The sequence below is a fragment of the Pongo abelii genome, chromosome 4 (assembly GCF_028885655.2).
Source record: "Pongo abelii isolate AG06213 chromosome 4, NHGRI_mPonAbe1-v2.0_pri, whole genome shotgun sequence".
NCBI classification, from domain to species: Eukaryota; Metazoa; Chordata; class Mammalia; order Primates; family Hominidae; genus Pongo; species Pongo abelii.
Window position 1 is genome coordinate 123,405,592 of NC_071989.2, and position 23,057 is coordinate 123,428,648.

General features: G+C 37.9%; 1 protein-coding gene, 1 long non-coding RNA gene and 1 pseudogene across 8 annotated transcripts in view; 1 reads left to right on the plus strand and 2 right to left on the minus strand.

The window, feature by feature from the left end:
• The window catches only part of CCDC112 (coiled-coil domain containing 112), a 33,639-nt gene extending 24,852 nt beyond the window's left edge, over positions 1-8,787 (minus strand). For 2 of the 7 annotated variants that reach the window (XM_024247728.3, XM_003780552.5), the window contains exon 1: positions 8,342-8,768. In XM_024247728.3, coding sequence (XP_024103496.3) covers positions 8,342-8,458 — 117 coding nt within the window. In that variant the 5' untranslated portion in view covers positions 8,459-8,768. Of the gene's footprint in view, positions 1-8,315 lie in introns of all 7 variants that reach the window. The other 5 variants (XM_054555831.2, XM_054555830.2, XM_054555833.2 and 2 more) reach the window with 5 other exon arrangements.
• Positions 840-7,995, minus strand: LOC112133401 (uncharacterized; annotated as a pseudogene).
• A 67-nt stretch (positions 8,788-8,854) lies between the features above and the next one.
• LOC129059500 (uncharacterized) lies at positions 8,855-22,793 on the plus strand. Its single transcript, XR_008525442.2, has 4 exons — positions 8,855-9,264; positions 16,798-16,866; positions 19,406-19,499; positions 22,608-22,793. It is a non-coding gene; the product is annotated as an uncharacterized LOC129059500 (long non-coding RNA).
• The last annotated feature ends 264 nt before the right edge of the window (positions 22,794-23,057 follow it).

A 23,057-nucleotide genomic window follows, 5' to 3' on the forward strand; every position in this document is an offset into this window, starting at 1 on the left:
TATTTTTAGTAGAGACAGAGTTTTGCCATGCTGGCCGGGCTGGTCTCGAACTCCTGACCTCAGGTGATCCGCCCACCTTGGCCTCCCAAAGTGCTGGGATTACAGGCGTTACCCACCGTACCCAGCCACCATGTAATTTTGAAAGTTACTCCAGTGACTTTCCAGCTTAAATTTGGAGGGAAATTTTCCTTAAGAGGTGATCAAGTACCAGTATCTTCACATGTTGATAAGCTGTTAAATACATCGCAGCAACTTAATACCATATACACTACAAACCAATTTAATACCATATACACTACAAACTCTAATTTTCAGTCTTTCACAACACACTAACAATGTTATTAGGAAAATATAGGACTACCATAACCAAAGATGTCACAGAGTGCACACAATTCTGACAGGGAAAGCCATGATCAAAGAGTGGTTTTTATAAGGAAACAATTCTACTAAAAAATGACATGGGAATGGAAGTAATTTAAAATGTTCAAGACATTAAATGCAGGACCGTGACTCCATATCGCCATTTAGTATGCTTAGTATTAGAAGATATAAGAACTAACCCCCTATCTATGAAATGCTATGCTGACACCCAAGACAGTCAAAGCCTCCCATAATTGAATATTCCACACTATTTTCTGGTTGTACCAAAAAATAAACAACCAGCGAATGATTTCACCTCTTAAAGCATTTACACTTAAAAAACAGGACGAGGTGGGATTCCCTCCTTCTTAAAATTGTTCCCTGAGTGACTAAAAAACTTGCATTTACAAGATAGTTGATAAAAATATTCCTCTGGATTGTACAAGGAGGGAGACGGGGACTACTAAGACACAGTAGACGACATTAATCAGACTGGCTTCCTTTTTTTTTTTTTTTTTTTTTAACCAAATTCATTTTATTGCGAGACAGACTTGGCTTCTTTCCCTCAGCCTTCATCAAAGGCAGGACTCCCTTTGGTTTTAGTTTCTTTGTTTTCTGCAGGTAAGTCTTCTTTAGTTTCTTGGTTAGCCACTTTGGCCAGTTTTCCTTTTGTTCCCCTTTTCCCTTCGGTTTGCACTTTGTGTCTGAGGGTTTATCCTTTCATGACTGCCTTTTTTGGCTTAATTTCTGCTTTTGTAGGAGCAGGTTTAGATGACAATTGCAAGAAACTCCTCTTGGGCTCTTCCTTCACTTCCCCTTCTGCTGAGCTGACCCTTCCGCTTGGGCTTCTTGGCAGCAGGAAAGGCGCCTGCCTGGTGCTCAGTGCTTGCAAGCCCTGGTGTGTCAGCCTCTGTGGAGCTGGGCTACCTGGCTGTTGCCACTCCTCCTGCCACCCCAGCGGCTGAGATCCCCACTTTTTTCTACTGTTTCTGGGTTTTTTGTTCCTACTTTACAGAACCCACTGTTCTGTCATGCCCTGTGGAAATTCTTACTCTATTTTATAGAATGGGATGCTGCCCCAATTCATGAATCGCAAATAAAAGCCAATTCGATCACAATTGAACTAAATTTCTTGTAACTTTGTTCAACATATATTTTAGATGTAAGACCCTTATCAACATATAATTTGCAAGTATTTTCTCCCATACTCTGACTTATCTCTTAACTTTCTTAATAATGTTCTTTTGCAGTGGCTTAATCCTGGCTCACTGCAACCTCTGCCTCCACCTCCCCGGTTCAAGTGATCCTCCTGCTTCAGCCTCCTGAGTAGCTGGGACCACAGGCACACACCATCAAGCATGGCTAATTTTTGTATTTTTAGTAGGGACAGGGTTTCGCAATGTTGGCCAGCTGGTCTCAAACTCCTGACCTCAAGTGATCTTCCTGCCTGGGCCTCCCAAAGTGCTGGGATTACAGGCATGAGCCACTGCACGTGGCCTAAAGCACAAAAGTTTTTTAATTTTGATGGAATCCAACGTATCTATTTAGTCTTTGGCTGCTTGTGCTTTAGGTGTCACACAGGGGAAACTACTGACTGACCAAAGGTCATGAAGACTCATGCCTGTGTTTTATTCTAAGTTTTTTAGACCTACATTTAGATCTTTGATCAGATTAGATATTTTTCAAATATGGTGTGAGGTAGTTCAGCTTCTGTAGGTGGTTATTCAATTGTCCAAACATTTGTTGAAAAGACTATTCTTTTCTTATTGAATTGTCTTGGCACCCTTTTGAAAATCATCTGCCCGTAAATCTGTAGGTTTATGTCTTGACTCTCATTGATCTATATGTCTATTGTCTATCCCTATGCCAGTACCACAGTTTGATTACTGTGGCTTTGAAGTTAAATTCTGAATTTAACAAGTGTAAGTCCTTCAACTTTGTTCTTCTTTTTCAAGACTGTTTTGGCTATTTTGGATGCCTTGCATTTTCCATATTAATTTTAAGATCGGCTTGTACATTTCTGCAAAATAATTTTAAAAAGGCAGCTAAGATCTTTACAGAGATTGCACTGAATCTGTAAATCAATTTGGGGATTATGGCCATCTTAACAAAATGAAGTCTTCAAAATCATAAACATTAAGTATTCATTTATATAAGTCTCCTTTAATTTTTTGAATAATTTTTATAGGTTTTAGACCATAAGTTTTATGCTTCTTTTGTTAAATTCATCCCTATGTATTTTAATCTTTGTGATACTATTATCAATGGTATTTTTTCTTAATTTCATTTTTGAATTCTCCATTGCTAGTGTATAGAAATACAACTGACTTTTGTATATTGATACTGTATTCTGCAACCTTGCTGTACTTGTTTATTAGTTTTCTAGTAAGTTTTTTTTGTGTGTGTGTGTGAATTCCTTAGAATTTTTAATATATATTAGGTCATCTGTGAATAAGTATCATGTTACTTCTTCCTTTCCAATATGAATGCTTTTTATTTGCTCTTCTTGCCTAACTGCCCTAGTTAGAACTTTCAGTGAGTAAAGTGGTAAGAGTGGACAATTTTGCCTTGTTCCTGATCATATGGAGACGGCTTTCCATATTTGATCATTAAGTAATACGTTACTTAATGATGCCTCTATCAGGCTGAGAAAGTTCTCTTCTACTGACGGTTTATTGACTGGATAATCTGAATTGACCTATCTTCATGAAAGGGTGTTGGATTTTGTCAATTGCTTTTCTGCTTCTTTTGGGATGATTATGCAGTTTTGCCCTTTATTCTATTAATATGTAGTATTATATTAATTGATTTTCATATATTAAACCAACATTGCACGTCTGGAATAAACTGCAATTGATCATGGTGTATAATCTTTTTCATGTTTTTAGATATGTTTGATAGTATTTTGTTGAGTATTTTTACATCTGTATTTATAACAGATACTATTCTGTATTTTTCTTTCTTGTGATGTTTTTGTTTGATTTTGGTATCAGGGTAATAATGGCCTTACAGAATCAGAAATGTTCATTAAAAATGTTCCTTCCTCCTCTATTTTCTGAAAAACATTTGTTACAAACAAAAATACACTTATGCTGACTTTCATATTTACCTATATATTTGCAGTACTCTATTCACACTATTCTTCATGTGGATTCAAGTTACTGTCTAGTGTCCTTTTATTTTAGCTTGAAGGACTCCTTTTAATGTAGGGCAATTATGCTAATGATAAATTATTTTGGGTTTTGTTTGCCTCAGTATGTCTTAAATTCTTCTTCAATCTTACAGAATAATTTTGCTGTACAAAGAACAACTGGCTGGCAGTCTTTTTCTATTTTACGTCATCCCCCTGCCTTTTGGTGTCCATGGTTTCTGATGTGAAAACAGCTGTTAATCTTATTGAGGAATTCCTTATATGTAATGAACTGTTTCTTTCTTGGTGCTTTCAAGACTTTTTGTCCATATTTATTGGCAGGTTTATTACGATGTGTCTAGATATGAATTTCTATGAGTTTATTCTACTTAGAGTTCATTGAGCTCCATCCATATGTAGGTTAATGTTTTTCATCAAATTTGGGAAGTCTATTATTCTTCAAATATCTGTTTTCCTCCTTTTTTCTCCTTTCCTTTCTCTCTGGGACTCTCATTATGCACATGGTAGTATGCTTAACGGTATCTCACAGATCTCAGACTCTGTTCATTTTTCTTCATTCTTTTCTTCCCTCTGTTCTTCAGTCTGGATAATGTGAATTGACCTATCTTCAAGTTTGTTGATACTTTCTTCTGCCAGCTCAGATCTGGTGCTGAGTCTCTCTAGTGACGTTTTCATTTGAGTTCTTGCATTTTTTAACTCCAGAATTTCTACTTGATTCTTTTTTAAATGTTTAATTTCTTTAAAGATTTCTATTTGATGAGACCTCATTCCCACACTTTCTCTTAGTTCTTTAGATATGGTTTCCTTTAGTTCTTTGAACATATTTAAATAACTGTTTTGAAGTCTTTGCCTAGTATGTCCAATAGCCAGTATTCCTCAGAGACAGTTCCTTTTCACTGTTTTCCCCATGTGTGAACCATACTTTCTTGCCATGTCTCATAATTTTGTTAAAGACTGGATATATAAAATAATATAATGGACAACTCCAAAAATGAGATTCTCTCCCCTTAGCAGGGTTTGTTTTGTTGCTGTTTGTTTGGTCACTTTAAACTAATTCTGTAAAGTCTGTAGTCTTGGTCAGGTGTGGCAGTGAAATCTCTGGTTGGTTAGCTCAGTTGTCAGCCAATAATTGGTCAGAGATTTCCCTAGATGCATTAAACCACTATGTGTCCTAGCCTTTGCTACCTTTGGGAAAGGGGGTCTGTATGCATGCTGAAGCATACCTCCTACATGCAGGCAGGCAGTTTACAACCCTACCTTAGTATTTACTTTCTGCCAGCACAGTGTTTCAAAGACAAACAAGGATGAGGACTGAGAGCTTCTTAGGTCTTTCCTGGTGTCTCCTATTGCTGCTGTAACAAACTCACCACAAGTGCAGTGGCTTAAACAACACAAATTTATTGCCTTATAGTTCTGGAGGTCTAGTCTAAAATCAAAGTGTGAACCTGGAGGACATTACGCCAAGTGAAACAGAGATGCAAATCCTGTATAATCTCACTTAGACTGCACGTGGAATCTAACAGAGTAGAACAATAGTTGCCAGATGCTGGTGGGGAGGGCAAGGAAGGAAATAGGGAGTTGATCAAACGGTGCAAAGTTTCAGATAGACAGGAGGAATGTTTTGAGATCTACTGCACAGTAGGTTAACCATACTCAGTAATAATGTATTGTATATCTCAAAATAACAGAGTAAATTTCAAATGTTTTACCAGAAAAAATAAGTGAGGTGATAGATATGTTAATTATTAGCCAGGTTTAATCATTCCACATTGTATACATATATCAAAACATCAATTGTACCCCATAAATGTATATAATTATGATTTGTCAACTGAAAATAATGTTAATTAAAACAAAGGTGTTAGTAGGGCTACATTCATTCTGGAAGCTTCAGGGAAGAATCCACCCCCTTACCTTTTTTTCCAGCATCTAGAGCCACCTTAATTCCTTGGCTAATGGCCCCTTCCTCACATCACTCCATTCTCTTCCTTCCATCATCACATCTCCCACTTCTGCCTCTGATCTTCCTGCGTCTCTCCTATAAGGACCTTTGTGATTACACCAGGTCCACTCAGATAATTAAGGTATTTAATTTATCTTAATCACACCTGCAAAGTCCCTTTTACGATGTAAGATTACATAGTCACGGGTGAAAATAGTTATTATTGAAGGGTTATTTCAGGCAGCCAAGGAACATAAAATTCAGGTCATCAGAGGGAAGGACCTTAGAAACAAAACAGAAGACAGAGCCTTATGCTGGTATAAAACCAGCATCACACTAATGTGATGCTGTTAGAGATACTTCAAAAAAGTCATAATTCAACAACTACAATGATCAAGAGAACAGCTGGTAACAAGAAGGAAATGACATTGGAGAGGAGGATAGAGATTTGTGGTCTTCAGTTTTGAAAGGCAATAGCTAAGAGAGGTTATGAACAAATAATACACAAATATTAAAAAGCATGGAAAAGTAACACAGTTACTTTTCATAATGAGTGAGGAATTTATGAGATTCCACGCCCTGAGGATATTGTAAAATAAAATACAGTATAAAATAGTTTTAAAACTTCAGAGATAATTACTCCAAAGTAATTTAAAGAAACTGTGATGGACTGAATTGTGTTCCCTCAAAATTCCTATGTAGAAGGCCTGATCCCCAAATAACTCTATCTGGAGATGGGGCCTTTATGTTAAATGAGGTCATTAAGGTGGGGACCTAATTTGATAGAACTGGTGTTCCTATAAGAAGAGACACCAGAGATCTCTTTGTCTCCTCTTGTAACAGAGAAAAGACTATGTGAGGACACAGTGAGAAGGTGGCTGCCTACAGGCCAGGAAGAGAGGCCTCACCAGAAACCAACCCTAAGGGCAACTTGATCTTGAACTTCTAGCTTCTAGAACTGTGAGAAAATAAACTTTTGTTGTTTTAGCCAGCAAGTCTGTAGCATTTTGTTACAGAAGCCCTAGCTGACAGGAACTTTAGATATTTTGGTAGACATCTCTAGTATCATGAGATTGCCACCAGGAAAATTATCTCTTCTCAAGAAAATACTAGTTGGTTTCAGGGTTAAAATCAGTAGGAATATTCGTTCATTTAATCATATGACAAATATTCAAGTTCGGTGTTAGGCTGTAGAATTTGTGTGTATAGGTATGTGCGTGTGGGATGCTGGGGGAAGTACAAAAATGGATAACATGTAAACTCCTAAACATTATCACAATATAGCATGCAGTAATTCTGTTTTGTTTTTTTAAAAAAGCCCAAACACACGTGAAGAATTCTACCTAACTATGCTGAGGTAGATTCTCAACAATGAGGCTCTGCTTTCCCTACTAAAGTGGTAAGAAAGTATACACCATGGTTCTCAATCTCAGCACTACTGACTTTTGGACCAGATGATTTTTGTTATGGGTGGCTGTTCTCTGGCCTCTATCCATTAGATGCTAGCAGCCTCTCAACACCCCCCTGCTCCCCACTCTGACAGCCAAAAATGTCTCCAAACATTGCTACATATCCTCTAGGGGACTGATAAAACATCTGAAAGAGCTCCACAGGTGATCTGATCCAACCCCTGAGAAGGCAAACACCACAAAAGTGTGCATCAATAACAACATTAGGCAACTCGCAAGAAATGCAGATCAGAAGATAAAACATTGCTACAAGAATTTAGAAAAATGATGGAGAAAGCCAACAACATGGGGTCACACATTTTTTTGAGCATAGTACTTAAAAATACTTTATGTATTATGTATTTTTATATATTTTATATTTTTTCCTGAGATACTTGGGCCAGAGTTAGAATAATAAAGAGAATTATAGAGGATGTGTGAGAAAATTTGCCGTAGGTGGAATTTCCTGAAGGTCTACGAGTAAAGACGCTGTATTTCCTTAAAGGAGGAAAAAGATGGAACCTGTCCTCAGCTCACGACAGCCTTCCTTCAGGTTTATATTGATCCACAAATTATTCAGTTAAGTGCATACTACGTTCCAGGCACTACACAACAGGCATAGTTCTTGGTGCTGGGAATACAATAAAGAATAAAATTTCCAATACTTTCTGCCCTCAAGGAGCTTACATTCTCATGCGGGTGCGAGGGAGGGTGAGGGGTGTGAGGAGAAACATAAACAATAGAAACAAAATATGTAATATAATATATGGTACTAAGTGCTATGGGGAAAAATAAAACCAGAAACAGGGACTGGGTGTGCCGCGTATCAGTTTAGGGAGATCATGGAAAGTCTCGCTGAGCTGATAACATCTGAACAAAGATACCTGGTCCTCCCCACCTAGAAAGGGGTCCTAAGCCGATCACTGGAAATACCTCTGCCTCCGACCATCCCATATTGTCTTTCTCCTTGTGTTCCCAGCGCCGGTACAGTAACAGAGCTGCCACCAATTACTGAGCACAGAGTCCCCCTGCAACCAAGCACTGTGCCAGGGGCTCCCCAGACATAACGTTAGTCCAAAGCTCGGGAGATGCATGTTACTATTCCCAATTTTTAGAGAAGAAAGTGAGTCGCCGACAGCATATGTTCTTATCACGCGGCTAGGAAGCGGCAGAGCCGGGTTCCCACCCAGGTCTTCCTCGACTCCGAAACCACATGGAGGCGGCTCTGCAAAAGCTGTTAAACGTACAAGCCAACAAAGAGCAACGCCCGGCGCGTGCCAGGCCCGGAGCAGGGGAGGCGAACGCCGCGCCTCCCGCCTCCCGTCTCCCGTTGGCGCTGCAGAGGGCACCTGTTCAGCCAGGGCCTGCAGCCCCTCGGCCCCACGCCTGCCGCCAGAGCAGCTCTCGGTTTTACCTGTTGTTTACCTCAACTGGATTTACCTGTTGAGGCGCTGGCGTCGCTCCCACGCCGGTCCCGGTGGCCGCGCCCGCCCCTGCCACAGCCCCGGCTACCGCGGTGGCCGCAGCTGCTACCACAACCGTCGTCAGTGCGGCCATGTTTACCCGCCGAGCTGCTCGGGCCGCGGCGGCCACCGGTGCCTGGGGATTCGTGGCAGGCGCACCCTGGCGTCTGCAGACAGCTCCCTGCGCTGCGGGCTTGGCCGGGATGCAGGGCGGGGCCGAGATGTAGGGCGGGGTCGGGATGCAAGGCGGGGCTGAGATGCTGGGGTGCAGGGGTGTGGGGGCGCGGGAGGGGCGGGACTGGGGTGCAGGGCGGGGCCGAAATGCGAGGCGGGGGCCGGGATTCAGGCGGGGAGGGGCGGGGCAAGGGAGGGGCAAGGTGCCGGGCCGAGCCGGGATGCCGGGGAGGGGCGGGTTTGGGGTTCTGGGGTGGGGTGGGGTGGGGTGGGGCGGGGCGGGAGGGGGCTGCGCGCTGCCCTGTCGCGGGTTTATATACCCTTTGGGCGCTTAACCGGCTCTGCCAGCCCAGTCCCATACCTGTCAAGAAAATTCATTGTCTTACATCGTCCTTAAATTTTATTCGTGTTATAGTCAATATATACATATTTTTACCTAATATACATACGCTTTCTAGGTTTCTACTTAGCGCTGCTGAGACTGAGTCTAAATGAAAAACGTTATCAATGGGTTCTAACAATAAATCATATTTTAGATTTTTAAAGAAAAAAACCCAGCTTGCTCCACAGAACCAGATATTAGAGGCAGGAATGCCACAGTTGCATTCCTAGGACTTGGTCAATGAGAAGACAGATTCCAAAAATACAGTGCTGGGAAGTTGGAAAAAAGCCACAGATGACGCTTCCAGTCAAGACAACCTGTGGCAACTGAGCTGATTTCTGTAGGTACTACCTTTTCCCCCTTTATAGAAATCGATTCATTCAGTCAGTCAATATGGAGCTCCTAGCATATGTCAGGCGCTGTTGTAGGCCTTGGGAATTCATTGTTGAATTAGACACATAGGTAAGGTTCCTTCACCTTTAACAAGTAAACACATAGGTATTTATTGAGCAATTCCTTTGTGCCAGCGCTGTTATAAGTGCTTTATATGCACTTTTGCATTTAATCCTCACAAATAACTTCATGAAGTAGGTAGTATCATCATCTCCATTTCAGTGATAAAGTTAAGGATCACATGGCCACACAAGTAGAGAGTAGGATACCTATCTAGACAGCCTGACTCCAGAGACCATCCTGGTACAGGTATTAAACAGGCAGCGGGATAAATGCCTCTGGAGCCCAGGAGAGAGAGAGCTAAAGATACGAATTTGACCTTCCTATAGAAAATATTTGAAATAAGACTGAATGAGCTCACCCAGGGTGAGTATAAATTGAAGTCTGAGAACTAAGCCTAGGCCACTCCAAGAAGGTGACCACGGACAAGAGGAGAAGGGGACTGATATGGAGAGATCTGTGAGAAGGGAGGAAAACCAGAAGTCTGTGGAGGGAAGTTTTTGCAGAAGAGGCGGGACGCGGTGGCTTATGCCTGTAATCCTAACACTTTGGGAGGCCGAGGTGGGCGGATCATGAGGTCAGGAGATCGAGACCATCTTGGCCAACATGGTGAAACCCCGACTCTACTAAAAATACAAAAATTAGCCGGGCGTGGTGGCGCGTGCCTGTAGTCCCAGCTACTCGGGAGGCTGAGGCAGGAGAATTGCTTGAACCAGGGAGTTGGAGGTTGCAGTGAGCCAAGATCGTGTCACTGCACTCCAGCCTGGTGACAGAGTGAGACTTTGTCTCAAAAAAAAAAAAAAAAGGAGAAGAAGAAGAAGGGAGAAGAAGAAGAAGGAAGAACAACGGAGAAGAAGAAGAAGGAAGAACAACGGAGAAGAAGAAGGGAGAAGAAGAAGGAGGAGAAGAAAGAAGAAGGAGAAGGGAGAAGGAGGAGGAGAAGGAGGAGCAAGAGGAGGAGGAGAAAAAGGAGGAGGAGGAGGAGGAGAAGGAGGAGGAGGAGAAGGAGGAGGAGCAAGAGAAGAAGAAGGAGAAATAAGAAGAAGAAGAAAGAAGAAAGAGGAGGAAGAGAAAATGGTCAGCTGTTGTGGTTCACTGCCTAGAGGCTGAGTGAAGGGGTAACAAAGAAATGATGGTTGTATTTGGCAACAGGGAGGCCATGGGCTTATGGGGTGGGGAGACCAAAGCCTGGCTGACTGCATTGAGGAGATAATGGAGGTGATGAGGTAGAAACAGTGTTTTTCGCTATGATTTTGATCGATTTTGTGGCGCAGGTGATCAGAGAAATGAAGTGGTAGCTGGGGGAAGATGTGTGATCAAAGAGGGTCTTTGTTGTTATGTTGTGTTTCAAGGTAGGGACTAGTAGAAGGACTTTTTCATGCTGCTGGGAATTATCTAGTGGAGACAGAAGTTTGATGCTGCAGGACAGAGGCAGTCAGACCCTCTTGAAAGTAAGGCTGATGGAGTCCAGAGCATAAGTGGGAGCTTTGGTCTTTGATAGAAGCACAGACTCTTCTGACACAGGGATGTAGTGGGTGGGGACTATGGGGAGGCCAGAGAGTCCTGCATACATGGGTTGCGGCACAAGGTAGTTGGGAGATTTGGAGGGAGGAGATGGTTGGCCCCACCTCGCCACCCCTGTATGAAGTAGGAGGAAGTAAGTCGCTTGGGTGTATTGAGAAGGTAAAACTTCTTTAATTTTTGTATTACCTTTTATCCAAATGAGCCCTGTTACTATAGCACTGTCTGAATTATTAGTCCAGAATTATCTTGCAGCCTTGGAAAAAAACAAGTCAACCAACGATTTGAGTTGAGTGGTCTTTTACAATTTTAATACTGCCACTAAAAATAAAGTGAAGCCTAAGATCATTTTGCACTTCCTGTTGTTTTTAGAGTATATCCTGCATTGGATATCTAGAGCACTGTGTTCAGAAGTTTTCTGAAATCACCCTTTTCTCTATGTGCTATGGAATCAATTTGATATATATTTCAGTTCTTTTGATTACATTTGTGTTCAATTTCAATGTTTCCTTTTTTGTTTTGTTTCCTTTCAATTTAGTTTTTTTAAAAAATAAGTAAGTTATGTATAACATGTATAAAGTAAAAACACTATGACAAGGTATGTTTAAAGAAGTCTTACTCCCCAACATATCCTCTCCATGGCCTTTCAACTAATCCTCTATGGTAAATAATTGTGTTAATTTCTGGTTCTTTTATGTTTCATTTGCAAAAAAAAAAAAAGGTAAATAGACAAATAAATTTTTATTTTTCTTTTTTTTCTTACAAAAACATCTAGCATATTATATTAGTGTTCTAGGGCTGCATAACAAAGTGCCATAAACTGGGTAGGTTATAACAACAGAAATTTATTCTCTCATGGTGTAGGAGGCCAGAAGTTCAAAACCAAGGTGTTGGCAGGTCTGGTTTCTTCATGGGGGCTTAATGGGAAAATCTGTTCCATGCCCCTCTCCTAGCTTCTGATTGCCAGCAATCTTGAGACTCCTTGGCTTGTAGAAGCATTACTCCAGTTTCTACCTCCATCATTGCACAACACATATCTGTGTCTCTGTGTCCAAACTTTCCTCTTATAAGAATACCAGTCACTGGTTTAGGGCCCATTCTAATGCAGTATGACCCCATTTTAACTTGATTACATTTGGAAAGACCCCATTTCCAAATCAGGTCACATTCATAGGTAACAGGGATTAGGACTTCAGCATATCTCTTTCGAGAACACAATTCAACTGATAACACATGTATTATACTCTTGAAATTTTTGCTTAACAATATATACTGCACCTTGAAATTTTTGCTTAACAATATATACTGGAACTTGCTTCATGTCAGTTCACAGAAATTTTCTTAAATTTTAAAAATTAAAGGCATAATCCTCTATTATTTTATTCAGCCAGTCATCTGCTAATAGATATTTAGGTGATTTCTAAACTTTTGTTGTTGCAAGTAATGATTCATAAGTATTCCATATTTGGGAAAGTGATTATCTTCAGTAGAATAGCTAGGTCAAGGGTTAAATGCAAATGCAACCTAGTTAGATATTGCTAAATTCCTCTCCATAGGAGTTGTACCATATTGCACTGCCACTAACAATGTGTGAGGGTGCTTGCTTCTTTATTACTTGAGATCTTAGTATTTAAGTTGTTGGATTGTTGAAAATCTAAAGAGATGAAAAATTGTATCTCTCAGTAATTTTAATATGGGCATACCTGTTTTTATTGTGCTCCACTTTATTGTGCTTTGCAGGCACTGCATTTTTTACAGATTGAAGGTTTGTGGTAATCCTGTGTCAAGCAAATCTATTTGGGCCATTTTTCCAGCAGCATTTGCTCACTACATCTTTGTGTCACATTTTGGTAATGTGATGGTATTTCTCAAAACATGCTCACGATATTTCAAACTTGTTTCCTATTATGATCATCTGTGACCAATGATGTTTGATGTTACTATTTTAATTGTTTTGGGGCACCATGAGGCATGCCGAACTTAATAAATGTTGTGTGTATTCTGACTACTCCACCAATTGACCATTCTTCCATCTTTAATTTTGAAAGAAGTTTTACTATGAGTAAAATGGTATCAAAAAGCATAGAATGCTACAGAGAAATCTTTTGTGAAAGGAAGAATCAGTTGAGGTGGCAAACTTCCATTGTCTTATTTTACGAAATTGCCACAGCCTCCCCAGTCTTCAGCAGCCATCATCAACATAGAGGCAAGACCATCAGCAAAAAATATTATAATTCACTGAAGGCTCAGATGATTGCTAGCATTTTTAGCAATAAAGTATTTTAAAATTAAGGTAGTTACATTGCTTTTTTAGATGTAATGTTATTACACACTTAACAGACTGCAATATAGTATAAACATAACTTTTGTATGCACTTGGAAACCTTAAATTTGTGTGTAATATTTCCTGCAATATTGCTGAGGGATGTCTGTATGCCTTTATGTTATTATGAGGAAGGTCAGCCTTTTTCATAAGTTTAAGAACAATTGCTTGCTGTTTTTTTTTTTTTAACTGTCTCTTTACATCTTTTCCCAACTGGTATTTGGTACGTTTCTTCCCAGTTTTTAAGAGCTGTTTATTAATTAGGAGATTATGATATATTTTGTGGTATAAATTGCAAATATTTCTTTCAGGTTTTAAATTTGTTTTATGACTTTTCCTTTTTTTTGCTTTGAGCAAGTTCTTTTTATTTTTATATAGTCAAATTTGTCAGTCTTTTATAATTTTTTTCAATGCTTTTGGATTTGTAATCATCTCTAGAAAGGCGTTTTTCACTCCAAGTTTATAATGAAGTGAATTCCTGTTTTCTTCTGTGGTTTCACCTTTCACATTTAGATATCTGGATTATTTGGATTTCATTCTGATATTCAGTGTGGAATATGGACCCAGTTTTTACTTTTACCCAAATGACTATCCAGTTATTTCAACATTATTCTTTAAAAGTATATGTTTAGTGATAATTTTTGGTGTCTCTTAACTTTTCATATATAATTGTCCTATTTCTCCTGAATTTTTCTATTCTCTTCTATCATTGCATCTGTCTACTTATGTATTAATGAATAGATACTTTTTAAATTATAAGGACTTTATGAAATGTTTTAATAGCTTATTAGACGAGTTTCTCTCATTCTTCTTTTCCAGAGTTTTCTTAGCTTTCCCTGCTTGCTCATTTTCCATGGACACTTTGAATCAATAGTCTACTTTGGGGAAAAAAGCTTGACATTTTCATTGGAATCACATTAAATTTATTAACTTGGAAAAAATTAATATGTGTATGAGGTGCCGTTGTCCTATCCACGAACAAAGCATGTTTACATTTGTTTACATTTGTTCTAGTCCACTTTTGCATCTTTGAAAATTAAAGATTTTAAGTTTATTCTTGAGTTTAACAATATTTACTGAAACTGTAAGCTGGATTTCCTCTTCCTTTATATCTTCTAGCTTATTTTTCTTTGAATATGTAAAGACAATCGCTTTTCTTTATTGCTACTTTGATCATTTTTCTTAATTTTGATATTATTTTTAGAATGATTATCTTAGGGTTTCCATTTATAGTATCTACTCTCTGAAAATAGATATCATGCTATCTCTTTCTATCCAATTCTCAGACTTACATTCTAGACAGGAAGAAGGAAAAGGGCTGTCATAGTTTGGGTTCTCATGAAATTAGATCATGAGACAAGGACTTGGGTACAGGAGGTAGGTTGTTTGGGAGGTGATCTCAAGAAGCCAAGTGACAGTGTTGAGAAAGTGAAATAGGAAAGGGAGAAAAGCCAACACAGAGTGTTTTAGTGGTTAGTGCTGTGGGCAACTGGGCCTCATTCCAGCTGGGGACCTCTGAAGAATCTTATAGGACTGTCCTCAGAGTTTCCCTACTAAGGGGTGGGAAAGCTGAGTTATCTATCTACCAAATCCCAAACCTCACTGGTTGAGCGTTGCTGTGGGGACAGTAAACACCAGCTTTTATAGGCTGCCCATACAATGGCTAAACAAGCTTCTAGAGAAAGCTGTTAGGTCAAGAAGCAAAACAGCGTGGACACAGGTGGAGGCTGTCAGTGTGGATGGGTGAACTCAGAGGCAGGACATTTGCAATGTGTTGCTACAAAGGCAAAGAGCAAAAGGAGGATGACAGCGGAACTGCCACATTTAAAAAAGCTTTCCTATGAGTCCTTCCTACCCAATGCCCTCCACTTAGGTATCATTGACTATAACTGAATCATACAACCACTCCTAGCTATGAAGCATCCTGAAAATATACTTTATTGGGGTTATTATGAGCATGAGTGGGTTAGTTGCTAGCATTGCCTGCCATACCAACCTGTCTTTTTAATTGTTCTTGTTTCTTGGTTCATAAAGTTCATAAAAATAGGCTTGGGAACAAGCCTATTTTTCCTCTAAGTCTACTTATTATTAAAATACTATTTGAAAATATTTTATAGTCAGTTTTACTGCACATCATTGTATTCCCTCCCAATCTTCACTTAATTTTTTGAATTCTTAATCTGTCTTAGTCTTCTGATACTTATGTTTCTATTTTTTTTCTTCTTGTATCTCCTGTAGTCCTTCTAATGAATGTTGATGCTGCGTTATTTAGGGTATAGAACATATAACTTATATTTTCATTGTGGATTACACCTGTTATTATTGTAAAGTATACTTCCTGTTTAATTATTTTTGCCCTGAATTCAATCTTATATTTAAAATCACTCTTTGGTGATTCCTTTTTGTTCACATTTATTCTGGTATGCTTTTGCCCAGCCTTGTAGTTTCAACATTTTAGAATCACTTTGTTTAGGCCTGGCTCTCATCTGCACCATATAACTCAGTGTTGTTTCATGACCAATATGTGAGTCAAGTCACAGCCTTCTATTTTTTCTATTCCATTTCATTGTCAGCTTTTTGGAAAAAAAAAATACTCTACATTTACTGTCACCAATTCCTGACTTTTCATTAGCTTCTCAAACCTTCCTTGATCCTGAAGTATTCAGTAGCAGAGTGTAGAATGCAGGAAGGGGGTAGGTCAAGGAGAGTGAAAGAAGAGCCTCTACCTCTCTTCTCCACTGCTGGTTACTGATTCTGGGTCAGGAATAAGGAAAAGCTTTATGTTGGACATGATATGATGGTTGCGATTTAGGCAACGCTGACGTTTCAATGCCTGAAAATGAGTAGTACTCAAGGTGATCAGAAAATATATGGGCTCCACCTAAAATATTATCTGAGAGAGGGAAGAGATATCTATCAGATTAAGTTTAAAAAGCAATCAGTAAGAAGAAAAAAGAGGCTATTTTCCAGTTATAACCAAACAAGTTCAACCCAATTAATGAACTTGTTGCCCAGTGTTGCAACTAGTGATTTTCAAATATTTTACATAAGGATCACTATTGCAAATTGAACAGATGGTGAGACAGTTTTGATTCATTCTAAGGTCGCAGAATAATATGCTAAAAATGGGTGGAATTGTTCCAGAGAGTTACACAAAATTAAATGTCTTCGTATGCCTGGGGACTGGATTTTTAAATAAGGCTTAATTATAACAAAATATTTGTATTAATCTTTCAAATACACCAACAAATGGATGATTTTACAGTGCCCTCTAGAATTCACCAGTATAAATGGACAAGGCAGGAATAAATTGTTTTTCACTGACTAGTGAAATCACAATGCAAACTAAGCGATATTACATATAGGGTGATAGCTCCCTCCACAGTTCTCTCTCTCAGGTAAAAACAATTGAATGTCTTCTATCAACTTTTCACTATTTCCATATAAAATATTCTATTGTTTAAACTATATTTCTGGATATGAAAAAGAGAAAGTTATTTAAATAATTCCCAGTCATTTAGCTTCTATTTTACAATTCCTTGGTAATGTTAGAGTTCCCTAACCAGACACTCTCTAACAGATTACAGTTCCCCAAGGATGGGCCTAAAAGATGGATTCTTTAACAACTGTAACAGCTGCAGCAACAACCGTGAGTCTTCAAGTGTAGCTGTTAAGATAAGATAGTTTGAGGGCAGGTATACTAAAAGGAAAAAGTTTAAATATTTATTTAAAAAATAATAATTCCTACTTTTGATTGCCTGTTATATGTCAAACATTCTTATTAACACTGATAATCTCCTTTTGGTGTAAATAAATTAACTTTGAGAGCCTAGTTAATACATTTTTTTAAGACAATATAGCTAAAATACAGCAGAACCAATCATCAACCATCAACCTGCCTTTATCATTAATACTTATTTTCCTAAACCACCAAACCCTCAAAGTCTATTTTTCTTCTTTCGAAAAATAATTATTTCTTGGAGGCCAGTAGAAAACAAAACAATCAATTGTGTTTGAATGGATGTTGATTATTCTGTTGCTGATAGTATCCAGTTTATGCCCCTCAGACCATCCTCAGAGAAATAAAAAAATCTTCAATGTGGATGATAGTTTTATGACTACACCACTTAGTCCCAATAGAGTATCTTTATTTGAGAATTCAAACCTATATGATTGACCACAAACCTACCATTTAAAAATTATTCCAGTTATTATATTATAGAGTCATTTATTTTACAGTTAGAAAATCAAATGCATACAGTAGATCATCTTTCTACATATTTCCTTGGATTACAGGAAAATTCTCAGAAACTTCTAGCTCATAGGTACAAAATAAGTTTTAAATTATTTACTCTTGCTTGAGAATTTTAAATAAAAACCAGGTCCCTATATATAAATACAGAAGGTAAGAAATGTACTTCAAGAATATAGAAGATAAGAAATGTACTTCAAGAAATGATAAAACATCAGTGGACGGGTGGGACTTACGTAATGTTGGGAATTTTTCACAATTATCATGCACTAATTTTAACAGCTGTATTGACTACCTCTAATCGCTTTTTATGTGAGAAAAGCAACTAACTATTTTTTCAACCACTGCTTTTGGATTTTTGTTATACATAGTCTGAGATATAATAATCCCAACTGATACTGTTAGTTTAACATTAACTGGGATCTATAAAATATAACAAAAAGGAAATGTCTAGTGATGGGTGTAATCTGGAGCACAGAAACATTTTATAGCTTGTTCATGTTGGAAGGAAAATCAACTAACATTAGGCTGTTACTAAGCATTAAGACTGCACATACCAAACCAGTTTGCCTACTACAGAGAAATACAAGGAGGTGGATGTCCCACCCTGATTTGGGCATGGAAGCAGGCCATGTTGAGACTGCTTAGGGTATTACAGGTCAGTCTGAGGAAAGTGCCTGGTGGAAACTTTGGTGGAATCAAAAGAGAAAGCAAAAAAGTGCGTGTAGTTGGGGAGGTTTGTTTTTGTATAAATATGCAAATAAATATGCAAATATGCATATAAATATGCAAGCATGTGCTTGACCTGGCTGCCAGTCAGTGTAAATGAATGAGAGGTAATGACTTGTTGATTTTTTTTTCTCTTCCTATCAATATTTCTGCTAGGTTTGGTTCTTAATATTGGAGGCAGGCGTATTCACTCCCTTGGCAGAGGTTGGAGCTATAGCTGTTAGACACCTGTCACAGAATTGCTGATCTTCTTCTTTAAGGCTGCTGTGGGGAGACTACCTGAAGAAGGGTATAAAGAGTGGGGTTTCAATATAGAGTAGACTAAGTGATATGTTTTATCAGGTAGGTCTAATTGACACATATTGACTCTATGCACTGAAAGCAAGGATTATACCTTCTTTTCTAACAGTTTCACAAAAATTTAGGCCCCAAATCCTCAGTAAATGCCATAAAGCAGAAATAATGTGAATATATTTCATTGATCACAAAGCAAATCAACTGAGAAGACAAAAAGACCCTATTATCTGGAATTTTAAAACTCTCTTAAAATCTAGAATCAAAGATGATATCAAAACCAAAATTGCAGCTTAATTAGAAAATATTGATAACACTACATACTAATATCCATGGAGTATAATTAAAGCAACCCCCAGAAGAAACAGTGGTTTTCAATAATTGTTTTAATAAATACAAAAGAATAAGAGTAAATGAATTAACTACCCACCTAAAAAATATAGAGGAAAAAACAGCTGCCAAAAAGGAGATAAGGAAAAATGAATTATAAAAGAAAATAATAAAATCAAACTAAGAAAAATGGTAATCCCAATGAATAAATTTAACAAGACGGATAAACTACTAGCTAACTTGGTCAAGAATAAAATTAAGAAAGCACAAAAGTACATAATAAAAAGATACAAAGGAAAACAAAATAATCATAGGAGCCTATTTCCGTCAACTGCCTGCAAATAAATTTGAACATTTAGGTGAAATTAACCCTTTTTCTAAGAAAACACAATTTACTGAAATTGATGAATTAAAAATATAAACATTAAATATTAAATGTCCAAGAAAAATAAAAAGAGAACAGTTGTCAAGGAGGTAGGCTCCTAAAGAGCATCAGGCTCAGAGGGCTTCACAGGCTAATCTTACAGATTCTTTATGGAAGAAATAAATAGGCTCTAATGTTATTTTTTTGTTTTTGAGACAGGGTCTTGCTCTGTCACCCAGGCTAAAGTGCAATGGCATGATCACAACTCACTGCAGCCTTGAACTCCTGGGCTCAAGCGATCCTCCCACCTCAGGTAGCTAGGATTACAGACACTGCACCACCATGTCCAGCTATTTCTTAATTTTTTTTTTTTTTTTTTTTGTAAAGATGGGGTCTCCTTATGTTGTCCAGGCTGGTCTCAAACTCCTGGCCTCAAGCAATCCACCTGCCTCAGCCTCCTAAAGTGCTGGGATTATAGGCGTGAGCCACCATGACTGGCATCTAATGCTTTTTAAATTGTTCCAGAGCCGAGGCAAAAGAGGAAAGCTTCCAAATTCTATTAATGAAAGTAGCATACACTTGTTACTAGAAACTGACAGCACAAAAATCACTTATGAATACTGATTTTAAAATGTTCACCAAAGTTTTAGCAAACAGAATCCAGCAGCACCTTAAAATAATTAAGGGAAAAAGAATTTTTTCCCTATGGTCTCAAGAATGATTTAACATTATTCACTATTTTAATAAGTGGTTGGGTATAGTAACATGGTTCATTCACTATCTACCCCAATCTCTCTTTTGTATGACATCCTATACCATAAAGGCTGGAAAGTTCAGAATCTTCATTTCCTAGGCTCCCTTGCAGCCAGGGTCTTCAATGTGAATTACGTTTGACAATCAGACAGATGCATTTGTGTGAAACTTGTTTTCAGAATACAATTGGTGGCACCTGAGGCAGCCATTTTTCTGGGGTAGCTTGTAGCAGACACAGTGAGACTCTGGAGCTGGTAGTTCTTTTATCCGTTTTCTGATCCAGAGGTGAAAGATAAGAAGGTGTGTTCCTGAGCTAAGAATTGTGGTGGCAGGCTCTCATTCCAAGATCACCTTAAGATGACATGCTCACGAGCTGTGGGATGGGAGCATGACTTCCTGACTGTGACAGAGGCGGCAGATCCCTGGGTGGGCCAGTTTTGCAGTGTGGTTCCGGGAGCTACTACTAGACAGCCTGCTCCTCCAGCTTTCTACTGATTTATATGCAGCCAATTCCCTGTATTAAACCCTCTTCTGTTTTCTGCAACTGAAATTTGATAAAAATGATTAAAAGAGAAAAAAATTATGCATGATTTTCTCCAAATATGCTGAAAAGGCATTCAATAGATCTCAACATCCATACTTGATTTTTAAAAAATCACAATAAAAGAGGAAAGATAGATATTTCCCAAAAGCCAGCAGTCTGCTCAATGAGGAAACACTAAAAGCATTGCCATTAAAATGAGCAGCAAGACAATTGTATCTACAGTCATCACTATTATTTGGTGTAGTTCTGGAGGTTTAACCAATGCAATTAGACAAGACAAAGACATAAGAGTTATAAACATTGGAAGAGTGGTACAATATCACTATTTACAGATCATTGTATACCTGGAAATCCCAAGAAACTCAATTATGCATCTGTTGTGAACAATATGAGAACTCGTGGAATGGATGGGTACAAAATTAGTGTGAAAAAATGAATCACTTTCATCTGTACAAACAACAAGCAGTTAGAAAACATAATAGAAATAAAGACCCAATTTGACATAGTGAAAAACAAAAACAAAAACTGAATGTAAGCTCCATTCTGGAAAGGACTTTGCCTGCCTGCTCACTGTTAATGGTTTTTGAATATGTGAAAGAATATAACAAAAACATAAATATTTTAAGTAGACAAGCTGGTCTATAGCTTACAATAAAAAGAAAGAAAAAATCCAGAAATTTTCAGGAAAAATAAACCAATAACAGTGAGGGACATGCTCTAATAAATACTTAATGGAATACACTCACTTTCCCCAACTAGAAATATTTGACAATTGAGTAAATGATAAAGATAGCATTTTAAATAGTAATCCTTTCAAAGAGAACTCATGCAAGGTTAATTTTCATACCCATGCATATCTCAAAATGCCTTTATTTTTACATCTATTGGAGAGTTTGGCTCAGCAGAGAACTCTAGAGAGAGTAAAAATTCTCTTCAGAATATTTAAGATATTGTTCTCTTGTTTTTCCTATTTACTATTGTCAATGAGAAGTCAGATATTAATTTGATTCTTGTCCCATCTGTAGCTGATCTGTTTACTCACTTTGAAAACTCCTAAAAAGACAAAATTAAATCAGGCCATTTAGCTACTTATTGCCAGAGGTTTGAGCAGGACCCAAAGCCTACCAAATCTACTAGAGCACTGAAGTGTTCTTCCTATCAAATCTCATATCACAATTTCTACTTACTGAGAATAATAGGATGCCAAAAGTATAAGCAAAATTAATCATCAATCAGTAAGGCTCAACTTCTTTAATGACTTCCTACCAATGGAATTTGAGAACCTCACTTTTCTTAAACTATATAAAATTGCATTTCAGTTTTTATCCACCAGATGTCACCTGAGCAACAGTAGAAACATACAGTTCATATTTGATTCTTTCCAAAAGAAAAAAATATTTTCATCTTTTAGGCATGAAAATTAGAATGTTCTTGTTATAGTATATCAGTAATAGAAGTAAGAGCAAACCAGTTGAAATCCTGGCAGATAAATAAAAACATTTACTTTCATATTAAGACTCACAAATATAGTCAACTGACATTTAGTTTCTTAAATGGATTGTTCCCAAAATTTTATACTAAATCTAATAATTATTTTTAGCAAAAATGGTTAGAATAGTTTTTAATGCTACACATTTCTATGTGATACAAATAGTTTTTAAAAAAAACACCTCAATACCAGAATATAAATCAAAACAATAGATACTAGCAACTTTGAAGTTCACGAACTAATTTTTGCCTGCAATCTCATTCAGCCTTCATTAGTTATTCCCTAATGTGTCTGAACAGACTTCTTAAATGACCTGTAAAACCCTGCATGATATGGTCTCTGACCACTTTTCCTGCTTCTCTCTCCATCTTTCTTGGTTCTCTAGCTACCCTAGGCTTTTTTAGCTCTCATAACATGCCAGCATCCCTTAGCCTGTATTAGTGGTTATGTCTGGAGGGAGCCTCTAACCCTCCCTTCCTGACACAACTCGAATGTCAGTTCCTAGGGAAGCCTTTTTTGGCCACCTCCGCCCACATCTAGATTTGGACCCCATCTAATCTGATTTTTTCCCTTTATAACAGTTGTCATAATTCATTATCTGTGTGATAATTTGATTAATATTCTTTCCCTTCTAGAGAACAACCTCCATGGGGCACCCCTGTATCTCTGCTATTCAGCACGGAGTCCATAGGAGCACTTAATAAATATTTGTTGAAGGAAAGACTTCCTGAATACAGATCATAATGTTTATACTCCTCCGCCATTCAAATGCAAACTCTACAAGAGATGATGTTTGTTCCATTTACTATTGCATATTTGTGCCTGAGACAGCCCATCTTGGGCATAAATTTGAATTTGTTAGACGGATCCATGAAAAAATAAATAAGCATATATTTTCTAAACTAAAAATTAGGACATATTTGGACAAGTATTTGGAATGAGGGTCAGCTTCAGATATATGGGACAGAGAACTTCTAAATATGGGAACAGTTAAATGTCATTTCTTAATAACTATTCTTGTTCCATTGGTGAAGTGAGATGGAGATGACAAAAACACTGGTCATCTAAGGCAAGTCCTAGGTATA